At 37.5% G+C, this 26,434-nt stretch overlaps 1 protein-coding gene across 1 annotated transcript in view; it reads right to left on the bottom strand.

Moving 5' to 3' along the window:
* The window catches only part of CCDC39 (coiled-coil domain 39 molecular ruler complex subunit), a 47,125-nt gene extending 41,602 nt beyond the window's left edge, over positions 1-5,523 (bottom strand). The window contains exon 1 of the mRNA XM_037027654.1: positions 5,317-5,523. Coding sequence (XP_036883549.1) covers positions 5,317-5,406 — 90 coding nt within the window. The 5' untranslated portion in view covers positions 5,407-5,523. The remainder of the gene's footprint in view (positions 1-5,316) is intronic.
* Between the last annotated feature and the right edge of the window lie 20,911 nt (positions 5,524-26,434).

Here is a 26,434-nt window from a genome sequence, read left to right as displayed (position 1 = left end):
GCTTTCTCTGTTTTTATTTTTATTTCTTTATTTATACCCTTTATATTCTATTTTTGTCAATTAGAATTATCCAATTCTGAGGCATCTGATATTGAACTATCTCACTATAACTATTTTTGTCAAGTCTACTTGTGTTTATGTACTTGGCTGCTATGTTGTTTGGTGCATACAGCTTCATAACTTTTATTTTCTTCACCAATTAAGACTTTTATCATTGCATAATAACCCCCAAAAGCAAATTTTTTAATGAAAGCATGATTAACACCCCCAATTGATAATTTCTTACCCATAGAGTTCTATAACCTCTTTCTTACATAAAAAAGTACATGCAAGACCACCAGATATTTATTGAAAACTTACATCATCTGAGAAATATCTAGATAAGCAAACAAAAAGATCCCAGAGGAAACAGATAATTAAAGACACAAAAGAAAAGAACTAAACACACACAAACACACACACTCAGAGAGATTGGAAATGATATTGTACTCCTAAAACAAGACAATGTGGTACAATAAAGCAACAAGAATAACTCAAAAATTAAAGAAGGGTTGATGTACTTACCAAAATAAAAACTACATTGTAAACATGCAAAAAACTCTAAACACTTCCAGAGGTTAAAAAAAGTAACCTAAAAAGAAATGAAATTCATTGCAGGGACTTCAACAAAGATGGAGGCATAGTTGGATGCACTGTGCCTCCTCCCACAACCAAAAGAAGGACAACAAATTTAAGACCAAAAAAAACCCCACCAGAACTGCCAGAAAATTGAACTGTATGGAAGTCCAACAACCAAGAAGTTAAAGAAGAAACATGCATCCAGACTTGTAGGAGGGGTAGAAACAGGCAGCCGGGGTAGAAAGAATTTTGGCAAGGTGGCTGGAGGACCTGGGCGGGCAAGGCAGCAGTTTGTGGATTGGGCGAGGTGGCAGTTGGCAGAGCAGGCAGTCCCATATTTGCATGTGGATAAACCAAGAGGAACAACTTGGGAGCGAGACTGACCATGCAACCCAGGGTTCCAGTGGAAGGAAATAAAGCCTCAAAATCTCAGATTGAAAAATCCTATGGGGGTTGAGGCAGCAGCAGGAGAAACTCCCAGCCTCACAAGAGAGCTCATTGCAGAGACCCACAGGGTCCTAGAATGTACACAAATCCACCCACCCTGGAATCAACACCAGAAGGGCCCACTTTGCTTGTGAGTAGCAGAGGAAGTGACTGACAGCCTGCTGAAAGCTGAGCAAGTGCCATTTTTCCCTCTCATACCCCTCCCCCACATACAGAGTCACAACACAGTGATGTGAGTTGCCCCACCCTGGTGAACACCTAAAGTTCTGCCCCTCACTACATAATAGGCCTGGGGAGACAAAAAAATGGCCCAAATGAAAGAACAGATCAAAGATCCAGAAAGAATACAACTAAGCAACTAAGAGACAACCAACCTACCAGAAGCAGAGTTCAAAACATTGGTGATCAGGATGCTCACAGAATTGGTTGTGTGTGGTCACAAAATGGAGAAAAGAGTGAAGGCTATGAAAAGTGAATTAAAGAAAAATGTACAGTGAATCAACAGTGAAGGGAAGGAAACTGGGACTCAAATCAATGCTGTGGTCCAGAAGGAAGAAAGAAACATTCAACCAGAACAGAATGAAGAAACAAGAATTCAAAAATATGAGGAGAGGCTTAGGAACCTCCAGGACATCTTTAAATGTTCCAACATCGAATCATAGGGGTGCCAGAAGGAGAAGAGGAACAGCAAGAAATTGAAAACTTATTTGAAAAAATAATGAAGGAGAACGTTCCCAATCTGGCAAAGGAAATAGATTTCCAGGAAGTCCAGGAAGCTCAGATAGTCCCAAAGAAGTTGGACCCAAAGAAGCACACACCAAGGCACATTATAATTACATTACCCAAGATTAAAGATAAGGTGAAAATCTTAAAAGCAGCAAGAGGAAAGGAGACAGTTACCTACAAAGGAGTTCCCGTAAGACTGTCAGCTAATTTCTCAAAAGAAACCTTGCAGTCAAGAAGGGGCTGGAAACAAGTATTCCAAGTCATGAGAGGCAAGAACCTACATCCAAGATTACTCTATCCAGCAAAGCTCTCATTTAGAATGGAAGGGCAGACAAAGTGCTTCCCAGAGAGAGTCAAGTTAAAAGAGTTCATCATCACTAACCCCTTATTATATGAAATGTTAAAGGGACTTAACCAAGGAAAAGAAAAAGATCAAAAACTATGAACAGTTTGAAATGACAAAAAACTCACAACTATCAACAACCAAACCTAAAAAAAAACAAAAACTAAGGAAACAACTAGAACAGGAATAGAATCACAGAAATGGAGATCACATGGAGGGTTATCAGAGGGGAGGGGGAGGGGAGAGAATAGGGGAAAATATACAGGGAAGAAGCAGCATAAATAGTAGGTATGAAATAGGGGGAAATTAAAAATAGTATGGGAAATGTAGAAGCCAAAGAATTTATATGTACCCATGGACATGAACTAGGGGTGGGGGAATGCAGGTACCATAATACTAAACACTTGCAGTAAATTAAAGGCATTGATAGAATGAAAATAAAATAAGCTATGATAATAAAAATAATAAAACCTGTCTTTTAACAGTATAAAAATGAGGCAAGAAATAAAAGAGATAAGAGAGCTAATGTATTCATGTAAAAGATGAAGGAGCAAATAGTCAACCCATACAGTGTAAAACTGGAATAAAAAAAAATTTAAAACAACAATTTAACCATTTCATTTTTCTATTGTGTAGTTTTTCTTAATGTTAAAGAGATTTTTCACCAATCACTATCTCTTGTAGTCAAGCAATACCTGAAATTCAACAATTCCTTTCTTTTTTCCTCTCTTAAGTGTAACTAAACTTAAATTTAAATTTTTGTGTTAAAAATAGCATATATAGCCCTGGTCAGTGTGGCTCAATTGGTTGGAGCATCATCTAGTAAACCAGATGGTCACAGGTTTGATTCCTGGTCAGGGCACATGCCTAAATTGTGAGTTTGGTCCCCAGTCTGACGGCACATAAGAGGCAACCCATCAATGCTTCTCTGCTTCTTTTTTCCTCCCTTCCCCTCTCTCTAAAAGCAATAAGCTTGTTTGTTTTGCTGATTAGGTTCCACTTGTAGGTGAGATCATATGGTATTTGTCTTTTACCACCTGGCTTATTTCACTTAGCATAATACTCTCCAGTTTCATCCATGCTGTTGCTAAGGGCAAGTGTTCCTTCTTTCTTTCTGTGGCACAGAATTCTATTGTGTAAATGTACCATATTTTTTTGATCCACTCATTTACTGGTGGGCATTTAGGTTGCTTCCAACACTTGGGTATTGTAAATTGTGTTGCTATGAACATTGGGGTGCATAGGTTCTTCTGAATTGGTGTTTAAGGATTCTTAGGGTATAATCCCAGCAGTGGTATTACTGGGTCAAAAGGCAGACAAACAAGCAAGCAAAATATAACCAGAAACATTGAAATAAAGGACAAACCGACAGTAACCAGAGGGGAGGGAGGACACGGTTAATGGGGGAAAATAAGAGGAGGCTCATCAAAGAACATGTATAAAGGACACATGGACAAAGCCAAAGGGGGTAGGTTCAAGGGTGGGAGGCAGGGATGGATAGGGCAGGGGGCCACGGTGCGGTGAAAATGGAGACAACTGTACTTGAACAACAATAATAAATTTTTTTAAAAATAATTAAAGACAATAAGCATGCCCTTGGGTGAGGATAAGAAAAAACCCAGCATGCATAGTAGTATTCCATTTTTAAAATATTCCTGATTGACTTTCAATCTATGTATTGTAGACCATGATATCTAGAATATTCATTTATGCCATGATAGTCACTTCTAGGTCAACAGTACATACTTTGGGGAGGCAATATTTTATATTTTTTATTTTATACACTTCTATCTGAATATCTTCGATGTACAGGAGTTGCTTTTTCAATATCAGAATTTATTCAGGTGAAGTAATTATGGCCCCTCATGGTGCTTCTTTTTTATCGCTCTGTAATATTTTTAAATAACTAATACAAGTAATATGTATATAATATCCTGTGAGGCAAGTATTATGGCACTAATGCCAAAAACTAACATTTGAATGGAACTTTAGCCTATTAATACATTAATGTATAGGTTGTTTACCTATAGAGCTGTATAAGAACCCTATGAGATATTCATTTTACTTATCTTCCGTTTACAGAAGAGGATACTGGCTCAGTGCTGGTAAGTAGATCTAAACCCAGGGCTGGATACTTCTTAATCTTACTATGCCTCGGTACTTAGTGCTAGATCTCTTACATTCCCGCATGTTGCCCTTCATTGAAAACAAAAACTGAAGCCATCTAAACTAAGCATGAGTAAACAGGTCAGGATATTTTGAAAAAAGAGCAAAGGATTTTTATTGTCATTTTTTATTGTATCTTTTCCATTACCATTTATCCCCCCCATACCCTCTTGCACCCTCCACTCATCAGTCCCCCACCCGCAATCACCGCATCGTGTTCATTTTTCAGAGGACAGAAAACCTTTTCCATTCCCTAAGCAGAGTAAACATCATCTGTTCTTGGATCCTCTTCCACCCAACACGTTGCCATGTGATGGAAGTTTAGACTGGCTGCTGAAGGTTTTTTCAAGTTTCCTAGCTGGGAGCAATTTTACTTTGAACAACTACTATGCACTGGTTACACGCTGATGTAAAATATTCCCTACAACTAAAATATTTTACAACATTCTGTGACAATTTAATCCCCCATTTGAAAAGCTGCACATTTTACATTCTTACGGGAACGTCCCTCTTAAAAACATTTCTTCGGGTCACTTTCAACTTAAAACATTATAGGCAGAAGACAAAGAGAAATGTCACCAGAAGAGTTTTGTTTATACACATCCGCAAAAAACTGTTGCTACGCAAACCATAGAAGCCCCATTGCAAAACCCGCTTAATTCTGAGGAAGGAGAAAGTGCGCGCGGGAACCAGACTTTCTTCTTCTGTCCAAGAGTCTGGAAATGAGTACATGAAGGAGAAGAGGAGGAGGGAGTACACATTCGGGTTTTATAATTCTGAATATCAATTATGTTTCAATACATTTGTAATGCTTAGCAAGTAGGGGAAAGGGCAGACAGGTGAGGGAGAAAGTAGAGGTGGTGCCGAAGAGCGTCAGCCAGCGAAGAGGTGAAACTAGGGAAGGAAAGGAGAGACGTAAAAGGAGGAGGGGGGGTATTCCTGCCAACCAGAAAACGCACCCTTGCTCCCCCAAAAAAGACCCCCTTCTTCCCCAACCCTCTTCACCTGATCCTCACCTGATCTTCCAGTGACTTGTTCTCCTTGTTCGCAACTGGGATGGCAAACCCATCCTCCCAACGCAACTCTGCCAGTAATTCGCTACTCATGACGGCAAACGGTACAGGTGCAGCGAAAAGACCCTACTTTTTGTAAAAAAGACCCATCAGCAGCATCCGAATCAACCCGCCACACTCGCAGAGCTTCGTAGTGGTTGCTAAGGGCTTTTGTTCGCGCCCTTAGTTACCAAGCAGGAAGCGCTCAAACCTGGAGGCGAAACTTCCGGTTGAGAATTCACTTGCAGACGCCCAGCAACCTTTTTCTCATTAAGGACCCAGGGAAGCAAAGCAATTTACTCTTCGAGGGGTTTGCTGGGGTAGCCAGGCGGCAGCATAACTTCCCCTGAAAGTGCAGCTCCGGATAGTTCCCCCGGTGCAGTCGCCGGGGGTGCACAGATACCAGAACCGCAAAGAGCTACGCGACTGCCGGATCGACGGCGGAAAATGAGAGATACCGAAAATAATAACCCGGGCTTTCTTCGCAAGAAGTGTCTGTTGAGTTTCATCCATAGGTGAAATCTCGTAGGCTGAAAAAGACTTGTGTTTTGAAACAGAATTCTATTCCCACAATCATTGCTGGGCGTTGTGATCTGCTTTAATCTAACGCTCTTCCTCACCTGCCTCCACTGGAGTGTCCTCGCTGACCTTAGAGATGGCAAATTTACAGCGAAGAGTTTGGTGGTTTTCCTGCGCCACTCTATATCTTTGTTTTTCCTTACAGCTTCGTTTGTTAACATTTACAGATCTTTAATTTTGCATAAAAACCTGTATTTCTTCCTAATTTCAAAAAAGGCTAGGAAACACTGAGCCCGTAATATCTGCTGAAAAGGCGCCCCCTTTAGACCGCAAGAGCGACTTAAATTACCCGCTTCGTTGGCACTCAGGCATTTGAGTTTATAGCGTCTGTTGTGTATAACATCTCAGAACTGGAAAGGACAGCACAGTCAACTAATGTAATCCTTTCATTTTCTAAAATAGATAAACTGAGGTTCTCCAAGGGGAAGTCATTAAAATAGATATTCTTGGCTGGAATACCCCCTACCACCGCAACGTCAGCATAAATTAATTTTGCTTATTCAGTAAACTGTTGGGCGGGGTTGGGGGGTGCCCTTTTGAATTTTATTCCACTTTGTACTTTGTTCATCATCTTGACTTAATACTCATATTTTGCCATGTTACCTTCCTCTATATCTTTTGCTGAAGCATTTAAAGTAAATCACAAATACCATGACATTTCATCCCTAATAACTTGAGCATGAATCACTATTTAAGGTTTTCTAACATAAACATAATATTACTATCGCATGTAGCAAAAATACTAACAATATTAAAATTCTTTAATATCTAATAACCATTTCATATTCATATTTCCTCAATTATCCTGAGAATATCTTTTTACCGTTGATTTGTTACTGTACTTTTGAAACTCTTGTAGTAGCTTTGTCTTTGTGCTTGCATGGTTTTCCATGTATTTAATCTTACGAACTTAGAAGTGTCTTCAAAGACTAGAATTAGCAAGGCATTTTTATTGCTACAATACATAAATTCCCAAGGTGGTGAGGGGAGAAAGACTCAGATTATAGAGGGAATTTTGACCTGTATGGAATAATGGCATTTTAGAGCTTCAGTAACCTTATAGAAGATCATCTTTTATTTTATAATAGTTTAGTCATTCCTTCTAATGAAAAATGTTAGGATTCAGCTCCTACTACGAACACTGAGGCAGCTGGCTTGGCCTGTGCAGACCTCGGTGTCAGCGCTGGATGTCAAAGGCATGACTGCAGCTGTTTTTGCTGTATGCCTTCTAGGCCCCAAAGACCTAAGATGTCTGGCAGCCAACTCCCCACAAAGAGTCTTATCTCCCATATCTGAAGGATTCTGTTTCCTGGGTTTCAGGATGACAGTTACATAATGTTAAATTTTAGACAAAATTTCTATGCATTCTCCAAATTCTACGTTTCTTTCTTAAAACAATATTCCTGCTTCTCCACTTTACCACCATAGCTTTCTATATCATCAGTGTCCCACTTATAATTTTACAACTTCTAGATCCTAATTCTATTTGAATTTATTCTTATCTAGATTTGGAAACAAAACCCAAAGTTTTACAAGTTTGTCACTGAACATGAAATATTCAATTTAATCCCAAAATGCTCTGGTAGATGTTAGCCTTTCACTAGCTTGTTCTCAAGTAGATAACCTTCTCCAAATCAGGTTGTTCAGGCTAAAACATAAAGAGATCTTTGTTCTGCAACAATGTGATTTTTAATTGAAATATATATATATATATATATATATATATATATATATATATATATAAAGAGAAAAGAAAAGGTAGCCTTCACTTCTATGCCAATCTCATTCCCAAGAGGCTGTCACTGTTTTGTGTTTATGATACCAGAATTTTTAAATGAAGTTATAACTATATGCATATATTAATTTTTCCTATAGAAATGGAATCATATTACAAATATTCTTTTGCCAATTTATTTTTCACTTAACAATAGTGGCCATGTTTCCATGTCAGTACATTAGATCTTTGATCTTTGACTAGAAGCTTAAAATCCAGTATAATTAACTTTGTAAACAATGCTGCAAAGAACATACTTATAGTACTGAATTCATCATTTCTAGTGTATACCGATTTTCACATCGTAATATCTCTGAATATCATCTTTCAGCCTGTGGTATCTTAGGTTTGATGAATAAGATATCATCTTGCACACTTATATATGCATTTCTGCTGAACATATTCTTAGAAGTCAAATTAATGGAAAATATGTTTAAACAATTTTATACATACCACTAAATTATCCTTCAAGACATCTTTACCAACAGAACATTACTGTATCTTTGCATATTCTGGAGATTATGAAGCATTAAATATTTTACAACTCAAAAATAAAAATGAAATCTTTGTTGTGTATTAACAATTTTATAATTATGAATGAGATTTAGCATCATGTTTATTCTGCTAAGAATTCCTTTATCATATCCTTTGTTCATTTTTTCCCCATGAGGTGGTTTCTTCTTATTGAATTATTGCAGTACTTTATATGTGATAGATAGTATTCCTTCATGTGCATGTGTATGAATAATATTTTACCCCAATCTGGGTTGTTTTTCGGTTTCTTCAACTTGGTTTTTAATACATTGTGCCATCCACACCTGGGAAACTGCTCTTGCTGTCCTTAGTGTGCTTCATAGTCCAATGAATATGTTCATCAACTCACCCGACCTATGAGCTGCATTCAGTTCAGCTCTTCCTTCCCTATTAAAACATGCCATTCTCTTGGCTTTTATGACTCTTTCTCTGTCAGTTTCCCATTAAACTTTTCTATCTCCTTTGCTGTTTTATCTTATCCTGGTTGGCCTTCTAATATTGCTGTTCCTCAAGACCCAAAGTTGGTTCCTCTCTCTCTACTCTTGTTTTTACAGTTGCTTCCTCAGTATCATATTCGTTTTCACTGCTTTAAATCCCATGGCTGTTATTTTTTTTAAATGGCCCCTATTAATATTTCTCTAGCCTAGGTATCTCTTCTGCAAGCCAACCTTATACCCAACTGCCTCCCTGACAATGGGACAATTCCATCGAACAAGTTTCTAGGTATCTCTTCCCTGGTTCTCTATCAGGATAGTGACTGCCTCTTTTATCTGCTATTTCTACATTCTTTAAAGTTTTCTTTATTTCTTAACAGCCAATCCCTTATTACTCTAACCCTCTGTTACAGTTAACAATTATTTATATTAAATTTTCCCTTTTCAATTATCACAGAGTTTCTCTCTTCTGTTTGGACCCAGACTGATCCAAGTCTATATTTTTTTATGTCATGATGTTTTTCACTCAGCTTAATATTTTTGATATTCATACATACTGTGGTATGTATCAATGGTTTATGTATTTTTATTGCTGAATAATATTCCCTTACATAGATATAACACACTTTGTTTACACACTCCCTTAATCCTGAACATCTAGGTTATTTTAGGGTTTTGAAAATATGAGTAAAGCTATTATAAACATCTTTGTACAAGTCTTTATACAGTTTATTCTAGAGTAATTTTTGATTTGCAAAAAGTTGCAAAGATTATACAGGCTCCCCATATATCCCTCATCCAATTCAGTTTCCTCTAATATTATCATTATACATTACCAAGGTACATATAGCAAATCAAAGATGCCAACAGTGGTGCATTGCTTTAAACTAAACTATAGATTATTCAGTCCTTCCCTTTACGTGGTTTTCTTGTTCCAGGATGCACTTCAGCGGACCACACTGTGTTTTGTTGTACCTTCTCCATTTTCCCTGTCCTGTGACAAGGTATCAGTTTTTTCTTTTTCCTTCTTGGTTTTTCTTCCCCCATGATCTAGACAGTATTGAGAAGTACTAGTCAGGTATTTTGTAGACCGGCTCTAGATTTGGTTTATCTGATGGTTTTCTAATAATTAGGCTGGAGTTATGGTTTTGGGGAAGAAAACTGTAGAGGCAAAGTGCACTTCTTATCCCATCATATTGGGGGCTCATGATGTCCTCATGACATTACTAGTGATTTTAATATTGATCATTTTGTTGAGGGAGCATTTGCCAGATTTCTTTATTATAAAGTTACTATTTCCCTCTCATACTCTATAAATAATTCACTAAATTCAACCTGACCTCAGGGAAGGAGATTATACTCTACCTCTTAAAGGGAGAGTGAGTATCTTTGTGTGTTATATGAAATGTTTCAGTAAGTAAGAGTATCTCTTTTCCACTTATTAATGTGTTTGACTATTTAATCACTATAGATTCATATATATTTTATACTTTGGATTATAATCTAAACCACACTATTTTCTTGCTAAATTTATTCCAGCTTTGTACATCGGCCCATATGTCTTTCTGAGATGTCTTTATCCTTTGGATTTTTGAGTACCTCCTTACTTTCTGGCACTGGGAAATGCTCCAGGCTCATCTTGTTATGTTCTCCTACCCAGTCTGAGAATTAACCAATTCTTCCAGGAGTCCTGGTTCTTTTTATTGTGGGACGGTATCTAGAAATGGAGCTCTGGGCTCTAGGTATGTTGCCTGTTACTAGGTTATTATTTCTGGGTCCTCTCAGCAGACGGAACTAGATAATATACGTATGCATATAACCCAAGAATTCATACATATCTGTGTTTGTCTTTGTATCTATCTATATAAGCTAAACATTAATACATACTGATATCTCTGACTCCAATCTGGTACCATTGACTTGTTCTAGTCTTCCCTTTTTACATTGAGAAACTTTGCTCCCACCATCCACCATTCATTTACTTATTTGTTCAACTCCAAAATGCATTTAAAGTAGTTTTAAAATTATTAACGTGTACCCTCACTACAAGCCTTTTAAAATGATATATGTTCGGGGTTTTTTAAAATATAAATGCCAAGAAGCATTAACTGTTGACCATAGAGGGTATGAGTGTGTTTAGTTTTATAAAAACATCTCAGACCTTTCTCAAAACAGCTGTACAATTCTAAGATTATCTTTTAAAAAATGTTTTTAAAATCAGATTCTTTCAGGTTAAAACTCTTCAGTGGATTCCAAGCTTAATTAGAATTAAATCCAAACTCCTTAACCCAGTCTACAAAGTCCTATGTGGTCTGATCCCTGTGTATTTTTCTAACCTTGTTTCTTGCCACCTTTCTCCTCATTCACTTTCAGCCACCTTGGCTTTTAAACACTGTTTTGTCAGAGCCTCAGAAAGCCAAGGAGTGTTTCAGCCTTGAGGTCTTCACGTATGCCGATCCTTCTACCTGGGATATTTTCCTTCTATGTAGCTAGTTCTGGAGTATTTGTCAGACTTCTGTGTTCTCCAGTTTACATACAACATTCCTAGAACAGCCTTTCTTGCCCATTTAATCCGGTACAGCACTTTCCTGTTACTCACTTTTATAGCAAATTCTTCATGTTTAGTAGTTACCTTCACAGGGTTTGCCAAAATTAATACTTACATTTTTAAGTGCTTGTCCACTTATTTGTTTTCTCTCTTTGCCACTAGCCTACAATATGCACAACAATAGAAGCCACAGACATTTTGTCCACCCTAGATTCAGACACTAGAAAAATACCTGCACGTGGTTCAGTAAAAATCTGCTGAGAGAATAGCTATATAAATGAAAAAGAAGAGTTTTAAATCTTTATGTAGTTAACTCTGTCAGTCTTTCGCTTGGCAACTTTTGTCTGGTGCCATGCTGAGGAAAACCTTTACCAGAAAACTATAAAAATGATCCTCAACATGTTTTCTAGTACTTTTATAATTGTATATTCTACATTAACATTTTAATTTACATAAATTTTACACTTGTATGTGAAAGTAGATTCATAGTTCTTTTTTCAAAATAAGCAGTAATTTTCCCAGCACCATTTATTAAGTAGCATATCTTGCTGCTTTGACTTGAAACGTGTCCTTTTTCTATACTACATTCTTATATGTACAAATATATATTTCTGGATATCTGATATTTCATTTATCTATCTCTACAAAAGTACCACACAGTTTTGAGTAGCATAGCTTCTTAGCATGGTAGGGCCAAACACACCATCTGTCACCACCATCACAACTGTTCTTGTCAGTTCTCAAACACTTCCTTGGAATCACGTTGTCCAGCTCAAAACAATCCCCAAAACCCTAAGGATTTTCACTGAATTTCCTTGAATATGCATACTAATTTAAGAAAAGCTGGATTTTTCATTGCACTATCTTCCCATCCAGAAATATGATAAATGTCTCCATTCTCAGATTTTGTTGTATGCAATTCATTCCTAATACAGTTAGTTGCACATGACTAGATTCAGAGCATTCATCTAACTGCAGAGTTAGGAGAAACTTCCAAGCTTTCCCCTGGCCGTAACTTCAGCACTTCAGCAACATGCAATGCTTTTACACTTCCACTGCTTAGGTGCTCACTTCCTCCTAGGAAAATGCATTTCAATACAAAAAGATAATGGCTTGGACAATGATATAAGAATTTCATTGGAAGACTGTCGAAGGAGTCTCATAACTGTCCCGTTCCACAGTGCCCATACCTATACAAAACATGTTTCCAGTGGTGAGTGTCTTAACCAGTGTCTATAATATTTTGCAGACTTGTACACTTCACAAGGCTGTATCAGATATTTGGCTTCCCTGTTGGGGTCTGTTAGTGAAAAAATGGATGTGCCTTTACAAAGGAACATCTTCCTCACAACCAAATATTGTGCAATATTTCTGAAATCACTGTTTCTTCAGTATTTTGATCATTGGTGCTGAAACATAGCAATCCCTTGATTAATACTTGCTGGATTAATGAGTGGATAATGCATAAGGATTTACTTGTCCTGGTAACTGGGAGCATAACTAAATTTAAGTAAAACATTTTTTACTGCAGAAAAACAGTTAAAAAAAGACCTCTCTAATTACAGACTGTCTAATATCAATTTCTGGGAAATACACATTCACAAAATTTATTTGCCCATGGCAATCACTGCCTTGTAAAACAACTGAGTTTGGTACAATGAAATGGGTGTGTGTGTGTGTAGTCAATGGCTGCAGGTGGCTACATTTAAATAACAGCTAACGATTTTCTGTGACTATTTTCTGGATGCAAGGACAAAGGGGAAAAGAAGACCACTTTTATCAAAGTATTCTTATCTATCAGTAGAACAATCCTCAAAATCAAGAGAATTGGCTAAGCCAATACTATAAGGAGTCTTGCTACTCATAGCTTCATGTTTTGGGACGTGGAATGCATAGTTCACGGATTTTACTCATTGACTGTAATCCAGTAGGTGGTGCTACATGCCTGTGTATGGAAAACACCACAAATGCCTTTTTCCCCCCCTTTTTTTTAAAAAAAAGTCTTTTCTTTCTTTTTTAGCCATAACTCTCATCAAGGTCTACTATTATAATGAAGCTCATTATTCCTGACACCTAAGCGAAATCTCTGGATGCCGCATTAAAAACGTGCTTAAAGAGAAAACCCCCAGAAATAATTGTGGACCAAACAGCAACCTAACAATCTGTTAACAGTTTTTTTTTCTCCTTAGCTCATGCTCACTCTAAAATGATAAAATCTTTGGTGTCACACAGAGCTCTGTATCAGCCCATTAAAAACATCCAGATGCAGAAATCAGAGTCCCTCTTGTTCTTCCAAACACTGCTAGTTGCTATTACTGGGAAGCAACCATAACAATAATGATAATTAACAATAAAAGTTTAAATTTAGCCTGTAATGGATAGGTCAACCTGTAAATCAACCATTTAAGAAGATAAGGTGTGCTGTAGATTTTAGGCATGTGCAATTTTATAAACAAAGTTGGTTGTTGAATCATTGACTAAGATAACCATAGGACTTAATGTTTCTTTGCGAATCTGAAAGCTTTAGGAAAGTAGGGACTCTGGGTATCAGCACAAATCATCCATATCACCCAGGAATCTATGAGCAGTTAATTTATATTATTGATTTATTATAAACACAACTAAACTTGACATATAATTTGAATCAGAAGTTATCAATTTTTGTCTCCTTTTACTTTGCAGATTTGTAATATGTTATTAGCTCATAAATGTAGAATGCTTTGAAAGTGCCATTGAATTATAAATCAAAGATAAGGAGATATCAACTACTAAGAAAAAATTAGAACATTTTTATTACGGTACTAGTTTATTGTATTAAATTTTGATTTAGTGAACTCTGATGCAATTTTATAGAGTCCTTTCACATACTTTGAAAATTCTTTCACTCTTTTTATTGTATCAGAAGAAAAATTATAGCTACAGTCACTAATTTTAGATGAGTTCTGTACATAATATAGGTGTTAACCATCTGCTGAGCAAAGGCTTAATAACATCATTTTATTCAGTGAATACTATCACTTTAAGGACTAGGTTCTAATGCAAATACAGGGAAGTCAGAAGTAATCTTTTAGATGATTATTTTGTCATGTACGTTTTTCTTCATTCACATCTTCATGAACTCTTTCCCAGTCCTTGAACAAACTCAAAAAAGCAGGACTGAATTGGTTATTCCTCAATAGGTCAAACATGGAAAAGTCACGACACCATCTTAACCCAGGAATGACATCTTTATGAAAAAGAGCAAAAAAATATATAAAGTTCAAAGGTTAGTTATAATAGACAAGGTAAGAAAACATAAATCATTTATTGATCTGCTATGAGCAAAGCTGGGGTGGGGTGTCATTAAATCTCCTTTATGTGACCAGCTTACCCGGAGGCAGTGGCACTGGTCCGTAACTCCATGGGCCACCGGGAATACAACTTCCTAAAGGAAGCAACTTTTTGTTTTTCTGAGGGATGACAACTGATATATGTAGAGTTCTTGATTCATAAGAGAAACATTGCATTTGACCTAACCTCTTACGTGACCTAAACTTAAAGTTATTATTTCTTCTCTCAAAGACTTTCCCGTCAAGTGGAGAAACCGTCCACAGAAGCTTCCTCTTGATGGGTAACGTCCTCCCAAATCGATCTGTCTGATATCACCTCCACATATCAGCCAAAATGATCTTTCCAAACCTCACATCTCAACACATCATCCCGCCCCATAAAAACCTCTCCCTGGCTCTCAGAGGCATTCCTGACGTGGCTTACAAAGTCCTCATGAATTGGAGCTGCTTCCTCCCTAGTATCATCTCTCACTGTCCTTCACCTTAAGTGAATTTCCTTTTTTTCAAGTTCTCTCTCACTTAAAGCCTTAGCACATCTCTGTTCCTTCTGCCTGGGCACTTTTGCAACATTTGCTCAACACTCCCGGACCTATATGTGCTACCTTTAGCATCATATTTCCACTTTCATGGTACTTACATGTTTTACTTCTCCAAGTTCCCTACTACACTGTAAGCAACGTAAGTCAGAGGGTGCCTGGTTTATTTAACACATGCTCGCAGCACTGAGCACACAGGAAACATTCACTCATTCACTCATCTATTCATTCATTCATTCATTTTTAGTCATCGAGCACCTAATGTGTCACATGCTCTCTGTAGTAAGTGACAGGAACATAGATCAGTGAATAAACAGACTAGGATGCTGCTGTTGAGAACTTTTGTCAAATTAACTCAAGTGGGCAGTGTACACAGTGCGGCAAAACTACTAGAACTCATCAGGGAAAGCCTGCCTGTCCCCAGGTGGGAGGGAATGAGGGCCAGAGGAGTCACCCCATTAAACTAGGGTCTTAGCTGAAAATTCAGAGATGAGGATACAAAAGCTCCTGATAAAAAGTCGAGGTGAAAGTGCACTCTCGGGAGAGAAAATAACAATAAAAAGTCAATAATGTGAAAAATCTGGAGCCTGGTGGGTGTAGGGAAGTAGGGAATTACAAATAGCTTAATACTACTGAATGGGGAATGGGGTGACCTTGTAGAGTAGCATTTGCCTAAGAGAGTAACACAAGATACGGCACGAAAAGTCAAAAGGTACCAGATCACAAAGATATTTCCTTGCAGACAATAAGAATGCACTGGATAATTTGTAAATGGGGAAGATGAGTAGAAAAAAAGATGAGTAATAAGGATCTGAAATAGGAGAAGAGAAAGGAAGCAGAAGGTAGGACTTTGTGACTCTTTAGAGGCGGGACCAACAAAGAGTATGGTCTTCTCCTTCTGTGGGAAATACTGGGGACCAACGTGAGCTTCGGATGACAAAAGCTGGCTCCAACATCTGCCAGACATATTGTGCCACAGAGAGTAAAGTTTTCAAAACCTCTTTAAGATTATCTTGTCAACATGTGTGTTTTTGCTTAACTCTCCAAACCTTCTCTATTTTGCCATGTGCTTAAAGTTATCAGAGTGTGCAGTAACACCTGCCAGTGCCCGAATGTTTCTGTCTGTCCTCAGAGTGTCCTTATTCTCCAAGGTCCTTGGTAAACCAGAAGGATAGACAATGAAAAAGGCAGAAAGTATATATTTTGTCTTACTGTGTCCTAGTGGTTAGAAATATTGGTAATGGCTTTCAGGATTAATCTTTAAAATACTACAAAAATTTTTTCATTTCCTTTTTTGTTCTTTTCTAGATTTTTCTTGTTTTCTTCATGAATTCTTTTTAACAATAATAATAACCCCACAACCTTTGGGGGGACTAATGGGGAGCAATGAAAACAGCAAACAAAAACATACCCAGCATACAACTGCTACATAGGAAAATGTAGGGTAAAGATACAAGAAAACGTGTGTTTGTCATGATAACGTATGCACCATCCACGCAAGCCGAGCATAGAAACAAAGCTAGTGAGGGGCTGCAGCTTGAACCTTCCATGCTGCCGTACAGAAGAAAAAACACCACTCCCCTGTGCTAAGTAACTTGGCTTTTTTAAAAAAAATAATTAAGGATTTAAGAGACACTGCAGAGAGGTGGCCTGCTTTTATTCAATGAGCTACAGCTCTCCACATAATATGAGGGTAAGTTTACTCAGAGCACTTTTATCAACTGTCAATCTGTTTCTTAGCCTGCATTTGGCTACATTTCAGGTAGCAAAGGAGAAAGCAGGGATTATTCCATGTCTTTTGCCCTAGGGGGACTAATAGTTACCTATTACTTCAGTGAATTGTGTCTGGAACTAATTGTTCCTCTGCTGTGTTCTGTGGTGTTAATTGATGTAACTCCTATGTAAAGCTAGAGCTGTATACAGTCGGTTCAGTTTAGTCTCAAGTAGATGAGGTCTGTACACATGTACCTAGATAGTGTGAAGTAGTTGTTTAAAAAACTGTCAGATGTTACCCTATATTGACCTCCATGAAGGTATATTGAGTTTTTCCTTTTGGAATCTGTTCATCTTGTCTCCCACATTCTACTGTGGACTAAGAATTTCATGCTCTCCACCGTTTTTCTTCTCTATATATTGAATGCTGATTTCTTATTAATCTCGTGTCATTATCTTACTTCAAACTCCTTTGTGAATGAGTTTCTTAAGTTTCAGTGAGGATTTCTAAAAAAACAAATGATTCTACCTTCTTTCTTACTTTCTTTTAACTCTGTCACTGAGGTTCATGTAAGGGTAGCCCATAATGGAAAGAGAGAGAGAGAGAGAGAGAGAAAGGGAAGAGAAGAGGGAGAGAAAGACATTAACCAACAGTTTTCTTTTATGAACAAGAAAATTGGCCGTTTTCCTATTAGCATATGAGGAACCTAAGACTGTCCCTTGTTGTCAAGGCAACAGCTGTTCCTTGGGTAGCTGCAATAGAAAAGAAGCCAGAGCAATCTTTATAGGATCAAGTCTTTTTTATCATCAAATCAGAAAGGAAACTTGAGAGTCTACCCAGCCTATTCTCCTGCCTTTAGTTACGACCCACTAAAATAATTTGAAACCAATACCAAAATATCCTATTTTAAATAATTCTGAAGAAATTGCATAGATTTTCTTAGTAATCAGTTGCAGTGTTTCACAGTTCACACTAATACATTTTTTCAATCATTCTAACAAATCTTTCGTGCTGCAGTGTGAAATTCACTATAGCTCTATTTTCAGTGGAAATAAAGAACTGTATACTTCCCTCTCCAAAAGAGTCTTGCCTATACTTGAAAAAATAGCAAAGTTGTCTGACTTAAATTTCTCAGAGTGAATAATGTCAGGTCCTTTTATCTTTCCAGCCATTGGTATTGTAGGTCTCCTCTGATGACACCCTACATTCCATAAGACCATCTCTAATTAGGGGACTCAGCCCTGACTCGTTACTTCTTTAGAAAGCTGACCAATGGTGTTCGAAAAGAGCAGGATGCCACCCACTTCTCAGTCTATCTACTCAAATCTCCTAAATTAATTTAATCTGTAGAGTTACAGCAACCCTGTTGTTTTGCACAGACCGGCTAACACATATTTTCACTGCCTGGTTCGAGCATAATCACTCATTCCCTACCTGGTACTTGGGCACCTAATTTTTCTCTGCGAGTAGGCCACTATCTCTTTTCCTTGTACAATTGTAAATTCTTGGTTTTTTGTTTCAAGATGTTCACTCCCTCCTTCACACTGGAGGGTTTAGTGAGCATGCTTTCTGTCCCACTTGTTCATGGCATTAATTAATATATATGCTGAACACTAGGTACACAGGAAGGCATCCTGAAAATATTTTTTAAAAATATATCCACATTGATTCACCAGGCACAAAAATGTGTCATCTAGAACCAGATATTCCCCTTTTCTCACTGGATTTCCTGTGCTTCAACCATGGGTGCCATACTTTCTGGTCCTAAATTTTTTTATTTTTAAAATGAAGGGACCGCAAACACTGACTAATAGTTAGCATTTAATTGATCTGTTTCTCTGTGCTAGAAATTATACTAAGCACTTAATTTACATCATTTCAGTTCAGCTTCACAACAATTCTATAAAGTATATATATACTTATTGTCATTTCCATTTTACAGAAAAGGAAAGTGGAACTTGGCATTGTCAGTAGCTTTCCAAGATGACATGGCTACTGGATAATGGAGCCCAAAGAGGTGACCTGTTCTTCCACACTCTTAACCACTGCACCGTGGGGGCAGAAAAATGGGGGTCCATTCATGCTGCTATAGGAGTATAAACAGGTATAATCTTTCTGGAAGATAATGTGATTAATATGATAATAATCAGAATCCTTAAAAATATACAAATCTTTTTTCCAGGTTTTTTTTCATTTAACAAACATCTGTGTAGTATTTACTATGTGCCAGGCACTGATCTAAGCATTTTTCAAATATTTCAAATGAACCTCTACAAAACCATCATAAGGTACTAATATCTCTGTTTTTCAGAAAAGCAAACTGGTGTCTTTAGAAACGAAGCAAGTTGTCCAAAGTTTCACAATCCATAACATGTGAGGCTTGGTTGTGGCTGCACATAAGTATATTGGTACACTTACAAGAAGAGACAGTGGTTAAATAATAGTACATATATCTAATCTTTATTTTACAAACAGAAATTTGAAGATGAGCACAAAAAATAGACTAGAACAATGCAAGAACTATGTACACAATGTCTCTGAGTGATAAGCTTATGGATGAGTGATTATTTTTTCTTGACTATATCTCTATTTTCCTTTCTTTTTAAATTAAGGTATACTTATTTTCTAAACAGTAATTTTTAATCTAAAAGAAACCTAAGGAGATGAGGACTGTCATACGTGACAGTCCTCGCCCCCATCCGACACTCGTGCTATTTTATTGGATTACTGCCAGTTTCCATGGGAAAGGGATGTTGCGTTAGATTCTATGTCCTATGGACAAGAAAAACATCAATGAGACCACTTACTCTCATCACACTCTGTTGTTCTTTTTGGGAGAGATTTCTTCCCTGTTTCCATACCAGTGCAGAGAGTAATGTAATGGGGTATCTTGAGAGTCTTTTTCACAGCGGGATGGTGTATACATTATATGTTCCTATGAACACCTATGATTGGTACAACCTTCAGCTGCAAATTTGGTCCCTTGGTCCATTCTTTATTGATATCAGGCTAGCATGTGAGGGTTTGCTTTAATGAAGATTTTGTGTGATCTACTGAACAACTCCTAATTCGTGAATTTGGAAAACTTCACCATAAATTCATCAGTATGACAAGCTGTTTAACTCCTCTTGCTACACCTCTGGGTTATGTTGAAGTCGTTTGTGAGTCTAGGTTAGAATGTTGGTAAAGAGGCAACTTCCAGTATTCAGGGCTCTATAGATTCCATTCCTAAATCCACCACTTATTTTAGCTGTGTGTGGCCTTGAAAACTCTAGTGTTTATTTTCCTTATCAGTAAAATGGGGATACTGCTAACACTAAGTATATAGGGTTTTTGAGAGAATTTGTTGAGATAATGTGTATAAAAAACATGATGTCAGATAGCTAGTAGTTGCTCAGTATGTGGTAGCTGTTTTTATTATTACTATTTATTATTGTTTAACATCCATTTAAAAAGTATATTTGAGGTTCACTAGTAAAAAATACTGTACACTTCCTAAATGATATTCTCACTTGAAGAATTTAAAACTTTCTTTAATAGGGATAAAAGAAAAAGCAGAACATCATCTAGGATCAGATCTATTTAAACTTGTTAAACTATCAATATTTTAAATGAACCCTGTGGTTTTCTAAGGCCAGTTTTCATAATCAATATGATTACTACACCTATATTAATTAATAATAATTTAAAACTATATTCCATAACTAGGATCCACAGTCAATCTATATATTGATTGACTATGCTGTAGACTGTTTGCTTTTGTATGTACGTACAGTTTCAAATCAAGATATGGACCTTTAAACACCATAATCCTCATCAGACACCTTGCTATATTATTTGACCATCGCCAGTTTCCATGGGAAAAGGATATCGGATTAAATTCTGCATCTTGTAGAGAAGAAAAATGTCAATGAGATCACTTTATCCCATAGCACTCAGTGGCTATTTTCAACAGTAACTTCATCCATTTCCATGCCAGTGGAGGAAGTAATGAACGAATGAACACACATGTGCGTACACACACTCTTAAAACTTTTTCCAGAACTTAATAGAATGGTATTTACATCTTTAACACTGTTTCCTCTGAATTCAACAGAAACAGCTTTGAGAAACCTTTTGCGGTCTTTTCCAATAGAGCTGTTGCACCAAAATCAGAACTGGCTTTTCGGCTAGATTTGGCCGTGTGAGTCAAAGCAGTGCTTGTGTTATCACATGTCTCCCTGCTTCGCCCCACTCCCCACAGCAGATGAGCCTCATTGCTCTTCACCATAATCCTCCTGGGCCCACTCTGCATGTCGACTGAGCCTCACTGCTCCAACCAATAATGCACTTCTGACACAATGGAGGACAGCAGGGCAGTGTGGGGAGAATCAGATAATGCAGACCAGACAGACTTGCTGCCTCTTGAGTGCCACATTATGAAACTGGCTGAATCAAACGTTGAAGGCATTATCCTGTCTTATCTGATGGGTGAAAGGGGTGCAGCCTCCTTAATGGTAAGGTACTGGTTGCCAAAAGATTCTTACTTTAGCTATTTCACATATTCACCCAGAGTGCTGTCTCCTCACCTCTGTTAGCTGTTCCAACTCGAACATGCTCTAGGATGAGAGACCAGAACCTGTCAGGACCAGGTGAGGTCTCTGCCAAATGGGTTCCGTGAAGAGCAGGTCAATTCAGAAGCCAATTTATAAATGTCTGCTCCTGGAGAGTGAGTTTAGGGACACCACATTTCGCAGGGTTTCCCACACTCGTGCACCTGCACAGGACTGGCTTTCGTCTTTCCCTGGGAAACTTGTCATTCTTAGGTCACTGACTTCCCATCTCAGAGAGGAGAGTAAACATATCCACACACACATTCTTCAGATACAGAGTCTACGTGAAATGGGTCCAAGGTTGTTGTTTGCTTCACAAACAAATCTGATGCCTAATCTGTAGTTTGAGAATGACTTCCCACAGATGTCCTCCCTATAGTCTCATCTAGAAACAAATTCAAGGGCTAACTTTTTAGATTTATGAGCCACTCTGATAGAACAAAAACACTCCAAGTTTAAAGTTTCTCTTATTGCTGATAATAATAATAAAATGCATAGTACTACTTCAAAAAGATACCTAAAATGGATGCCTAGTTTTTATTAAATGTTGTAAGTAAATGGCTTAGTGTGCCAGAACCAAAAACGTGGCCCTTTTACATCATAATTAATTCTACAGACACCAGCACACAGACCATATTCCAATTGTTTGTGTGACCCTGAAGAAAATTACTTAAGATATGTGAGCTTAAGTTTCATTGTAAGTAAAAGGTATTCTGTCTATATCATAAAATTTTTCTAAGGATTAAAGATAGGTAAAGAGCCTGGCCCAACACCCAGCTGGTGTAGAATAGGCACCCAATTCAGGTCAGCCTTCTTCCCTTCCCTGTCTCTGTACCTCCTTTACAAACCATTATTCTTTGCTTTCCCCTGAACAAGAGACCATGATTTACCTTCTTGCTCATGATGGTAAATAGCCACTATATTTAAAGGCTCCAGAGAATAATGCATACCATCCTAGGAATTCAAAAGTGTTTATAGTTAATATTTAATTACACTACATAAAAGTCTCATTTGAAGAAAGCAAAGATTCTCATCTTCATTTCACAGGCACTTGAATTTTTTGAGGCTGCATGCTTCCAAGAAAACAACCAATCTGTGATCACGATGTAATTAAGACCCATGATTTCTAATTCCCAAGCTTTGACTCCAACCTCTGAAAATGCTTCAATTCAATGAAACTAATGGCACTTTGGTTTCTGGAATTAGATCCTGTTATCAATGACTTCCACATGGAAAGATGATTCCAAAATGTGTAATTAACCAAGAAAATGCAAATAAACCAATTTATACCTGCTATTTGGAGGTAAGACATAGAAATGGCTTGAGTTAATTATTTGAAAATGTAACCATTTTCTTCCCCAAATGTAGCTCATGTTCTCCTGTTGTTCACATATTTTTTTTCAAAAATTACTTTTTCAGTGAATTGCATTAGATTATTTGTGATTCTATTACCAGTGCAGAGCTTGGAAAGAGAGAGAAATATATATCATAGGCACAATGGATAGAAAACCCCTTTTCAATGACCTTTGGAAATTCAATTTAATAAATACTTTTTGAAACTTTGCTGTGTGCCAGGCCTTGTGCTGAATGGGGTAGGAGTCAAGGTCACAGTCTAGCAGAATCAGAAACACAGTAAAACTTGGCCACTGTTACTAAATGAATGAACTTAAAAGAGTAGGCAAATACTTAACTGTACCTTCCAAAAAGTAGACAGCATTTGTGTAATAAAATAGGTCTATAAGGATACAGGGTAGAAAGGCTGCCAGGGAAAGAAATATTTAAGGTGGAGCTTAGTTCAAAGTAGTTTAAGGAAAAAGAGATTATTGCTTGTCACTAGCAGAACAAGGAATGGAACACCCCAACTCTCTTAGTCCCTCCACCTTTCTTATTGGATTCTTTCTGCCTGCTGACCTCATTGTCTCCTACTGCATGCAGGCTTTCCCCTTGTATTTGGAAACATGGTCTCTGGCAGTTTTGGGCCAAACACTATTCCAAATTAATGACTCAGAAGGAAAGAGTACTTCTTGCCTGCCTTCAGTTTAGGTAGGACTCCAATTGGCTTTATTTGGGGTGCTTGTTCATTCTTGAACCAATCATTATGGCGAGAGGCATGATGGTTTGTCTGGCCTGGGTCATGTAGCCAGAATTGGGACACTACTGTGATTAGCGAGGCTTTTAAAAACACATCATTGCAGTGGAAAAGAAGCAGATTCTTCTAGGAAGAGAATTTCTGTGTAGACCAAAAGAGTGAATTCTATTGCAGTCTAAAAAGACAAATGGGCCACCCTGAAGCTAATATGGAAAAGAGTATCATTCCAAGCAGGAGAGTCTGAGCAAGGGCAAGAAGAGGGAAAAATCACTGTGCATTGAGGAAGGAGATTGTATTGGTGGTACATGGGGATAAAAAATGGAAGACTGGTTGGGGTCAGACACTGTGCATATGTAAAGCCATATAAAGAAGTTTGGGCTATATTCTCTAGGAAGACACAGGTTTTTAAGGTTTTGAGAGTTAAATAATACATTCAACACTTTAGAAAAATAGTTATCTTATATCATGGAAGCTATACAGAAGAGAAATGCTGGAGACATGGACATTGGGTAGGGAAGGTGGTGGGCATGTTGCTTTCGTCTGAAGGCATTCATTTCCTGATGAGAACTTCCTCTCCATTCTGTGGGGTGTTGGTGGGACGGTCAATCACAGTGTCTACAGAACCGCCAGGCTGAGTAACGTTAATGCTGCATTTTCTGGGATACATGATTGGCTCATGGGTAAACACAGTGCTCAAGCAGAGCCAGTCTGAGTTCTTTCCTCAGGTTTAACCCATGTGTCCTTTCTGACAAAATACTCTAAGGATGTAGGCTGAGAGTTTCCCAGCAGTCATCCTGCTAGTACATAGAATCTGTGTAAAACAGAAGCCAACACATGAGAAAAATACAGGTAAAACGAAAAAGTTCAATGGAGGTTGTGTCCACCCTGATTTGACAGTGTCAATATCATTCTCTTTTTCTTGCCTTTTAATTGCATTTATTTTACTCTACAACTGAATATGAAAGGCACCTGATATTTAAGATTTTATTTATTTATTTTCATATAAAGGGGAAAGAAGGAAGAAAGAGAGGCAAATATCAATGTGCAAGAGATACATTGTCCCACAACCCAAGCATGTGCCCTGACCAGGAATCGAACCAGCAACCCATTGGTTCACAGGCCGACACTCAATCCACTGAGTGTCTCAATCCAGGGAAGTACCTGGCATTTACTGAAAACCTATGTTTTGAATACCAGGCCTGGTGCTGGGTTCTTGGTGCACAATACCATATTAAATCTTTACAATAACCTTGAAAAATAGGTATCATGATTTTCCATTTTACAGAGAGAAAATCTTAACTCAAATAATTTAAATAACTTCTAAACATTTTTTTAGCTATTAAGAGTTGGGAATGAGCCCTGGTTGGTGTAGCTCAGTGGATTGAGCATAGGCCTGTGAACCAAAGGATTGCGGTTTGATTCCCAGGGCACATGCCTGGGTCGCAGGCCAGTTCCCAGCAGGGGACACAAGAGAGGCAACCACACATTGATATTTTTCTCCCTCTCTCCTTCCCTTCCCTTCTAAAGAAAAATAAATACAAATCTTTAAAAATATATTTTAAAAAGAGTTGGAAATGATATTTTAAAGGTTTGATCAAGTCTAAAAGCAGATCTTCCTTTCACTTGACCATGTCTATGCGGCAGTGCTTCTGTACCATTAGAAAGCAATAATCTCTGTAAAAAATTATTAAAGCCTGAACTGAGGTGGTAGTAGTGAGCATAGAAGAAAAAGCCACACTCGAGAGAGAAGTAAGAGAGAGAAACAATTGTTCCCAATGATTTTTTAAAAAAATTTTTAAATGTTGAGGAACAGTTAGAAATCTAAGATGGTTCTGAAATCAAGTTAACCTAAGTATATATAGGAAGGAAACTGGGCTGGAAAAGAAAAATCATGTTTTATTTAAAGTACTTGTTGACTTGCAACTAATATAGTAAAGTATTATATTAGTTGCAGATCAACTATGATTGAAAAATAAAATTAAAATAAGTAAAGGGCTTGTTGAATATTAAAGTGGAGCTGTCCAGTGAGTTAAGAATGTCATGCTGGTGGTCCAGAGGAAGGTCACAATAGATACACAGGCTTGAGGCTACTATAGCTATCCCAGTGTTTACTTACAACCTCTGGAGTAAATGAAATTATTCACAGACAGCCAATAAAGTGAGTAATTTTAAAAAATGGCAGAAAATTAACCTAGATTTGAAAACATTGTCATTTAAAAGGTAGGCATTTCTTCATGTTTCCTCTCTCTGGAGTGCTTTTTCCCTTGTGTCTACTTTATGAATGAATATTCATCTGTAAAACATAACACAGTCATTCTATCTCTTCAAGGTTTTGTTGGATCTTCCATACTTCAACCTCTAATAGAACTGAATGCTTCAATGTTTGGGCCAGGCCCTGCAACTTTATTCGATAATATTTTTATTATAATTCTTAGAATACTTGCCCCATATAGCATTGGAGACAAAAGCATAGACTTCAGATTTGAACAGACCTGAGCTGACTTTCCACTTTGTAATTCAACATTTGTTGTTTTCTTCTTCTTTTTTCTTTTTCAAGTCTTGTTTATTATTGTTGTTCAAGAACAGTTGTCTCATTTTTCTCCCCTCCACTACCCCTCATCCCAGCCATCCCCACCTCCCACCCTCAATCCTACCCACTTTGGCTTTGTCCATTTGTGTGGCCTTTGGCAAATCATCTAACCTTTTTTGAGTCATGATTTTCTCCTGTGTGAAAAAGAAAGGAAGATAAATATCCCCCTCACAAGGTGTTTTTTTTTTTTAGAATAAGGGAGAGATTTGTAAAGCTCTGGTACAGTGACTGGCACATAGAAAACACTAAACTAACTGTAGATATTATTTGCTTATAGATCCATTTCTACTTTCCAGACTTCTCACTCATGTTTGCATCTCTGTTCTCTAACAAAGTATCTGGCACCTGACAGCCACTCAAGTA

Source organism: Sturnira hondurensis, unplaced genomic scaffold (assembly GCF_014824575.4).
Source record: "Sturnira hondurensis isolate 20B ecotype Veracruz unplaced genomic scaffold, ASM1482457v3 Scaffold0019216, whole genome shotgun sequence".
Taxonomy (NCBI): domain Eukaryota; kingdom Metazoa; phylum Chordata; class Mammalia; order Chiroptera; family Phyllostomidae; genus Sturnira; species Sturnira hondurensis.
The sequence above is the reverse complement of the archived record's forward strand: the minus strand, read 5'-3'. Positions and strand labels throughout refer to the sequence as shown.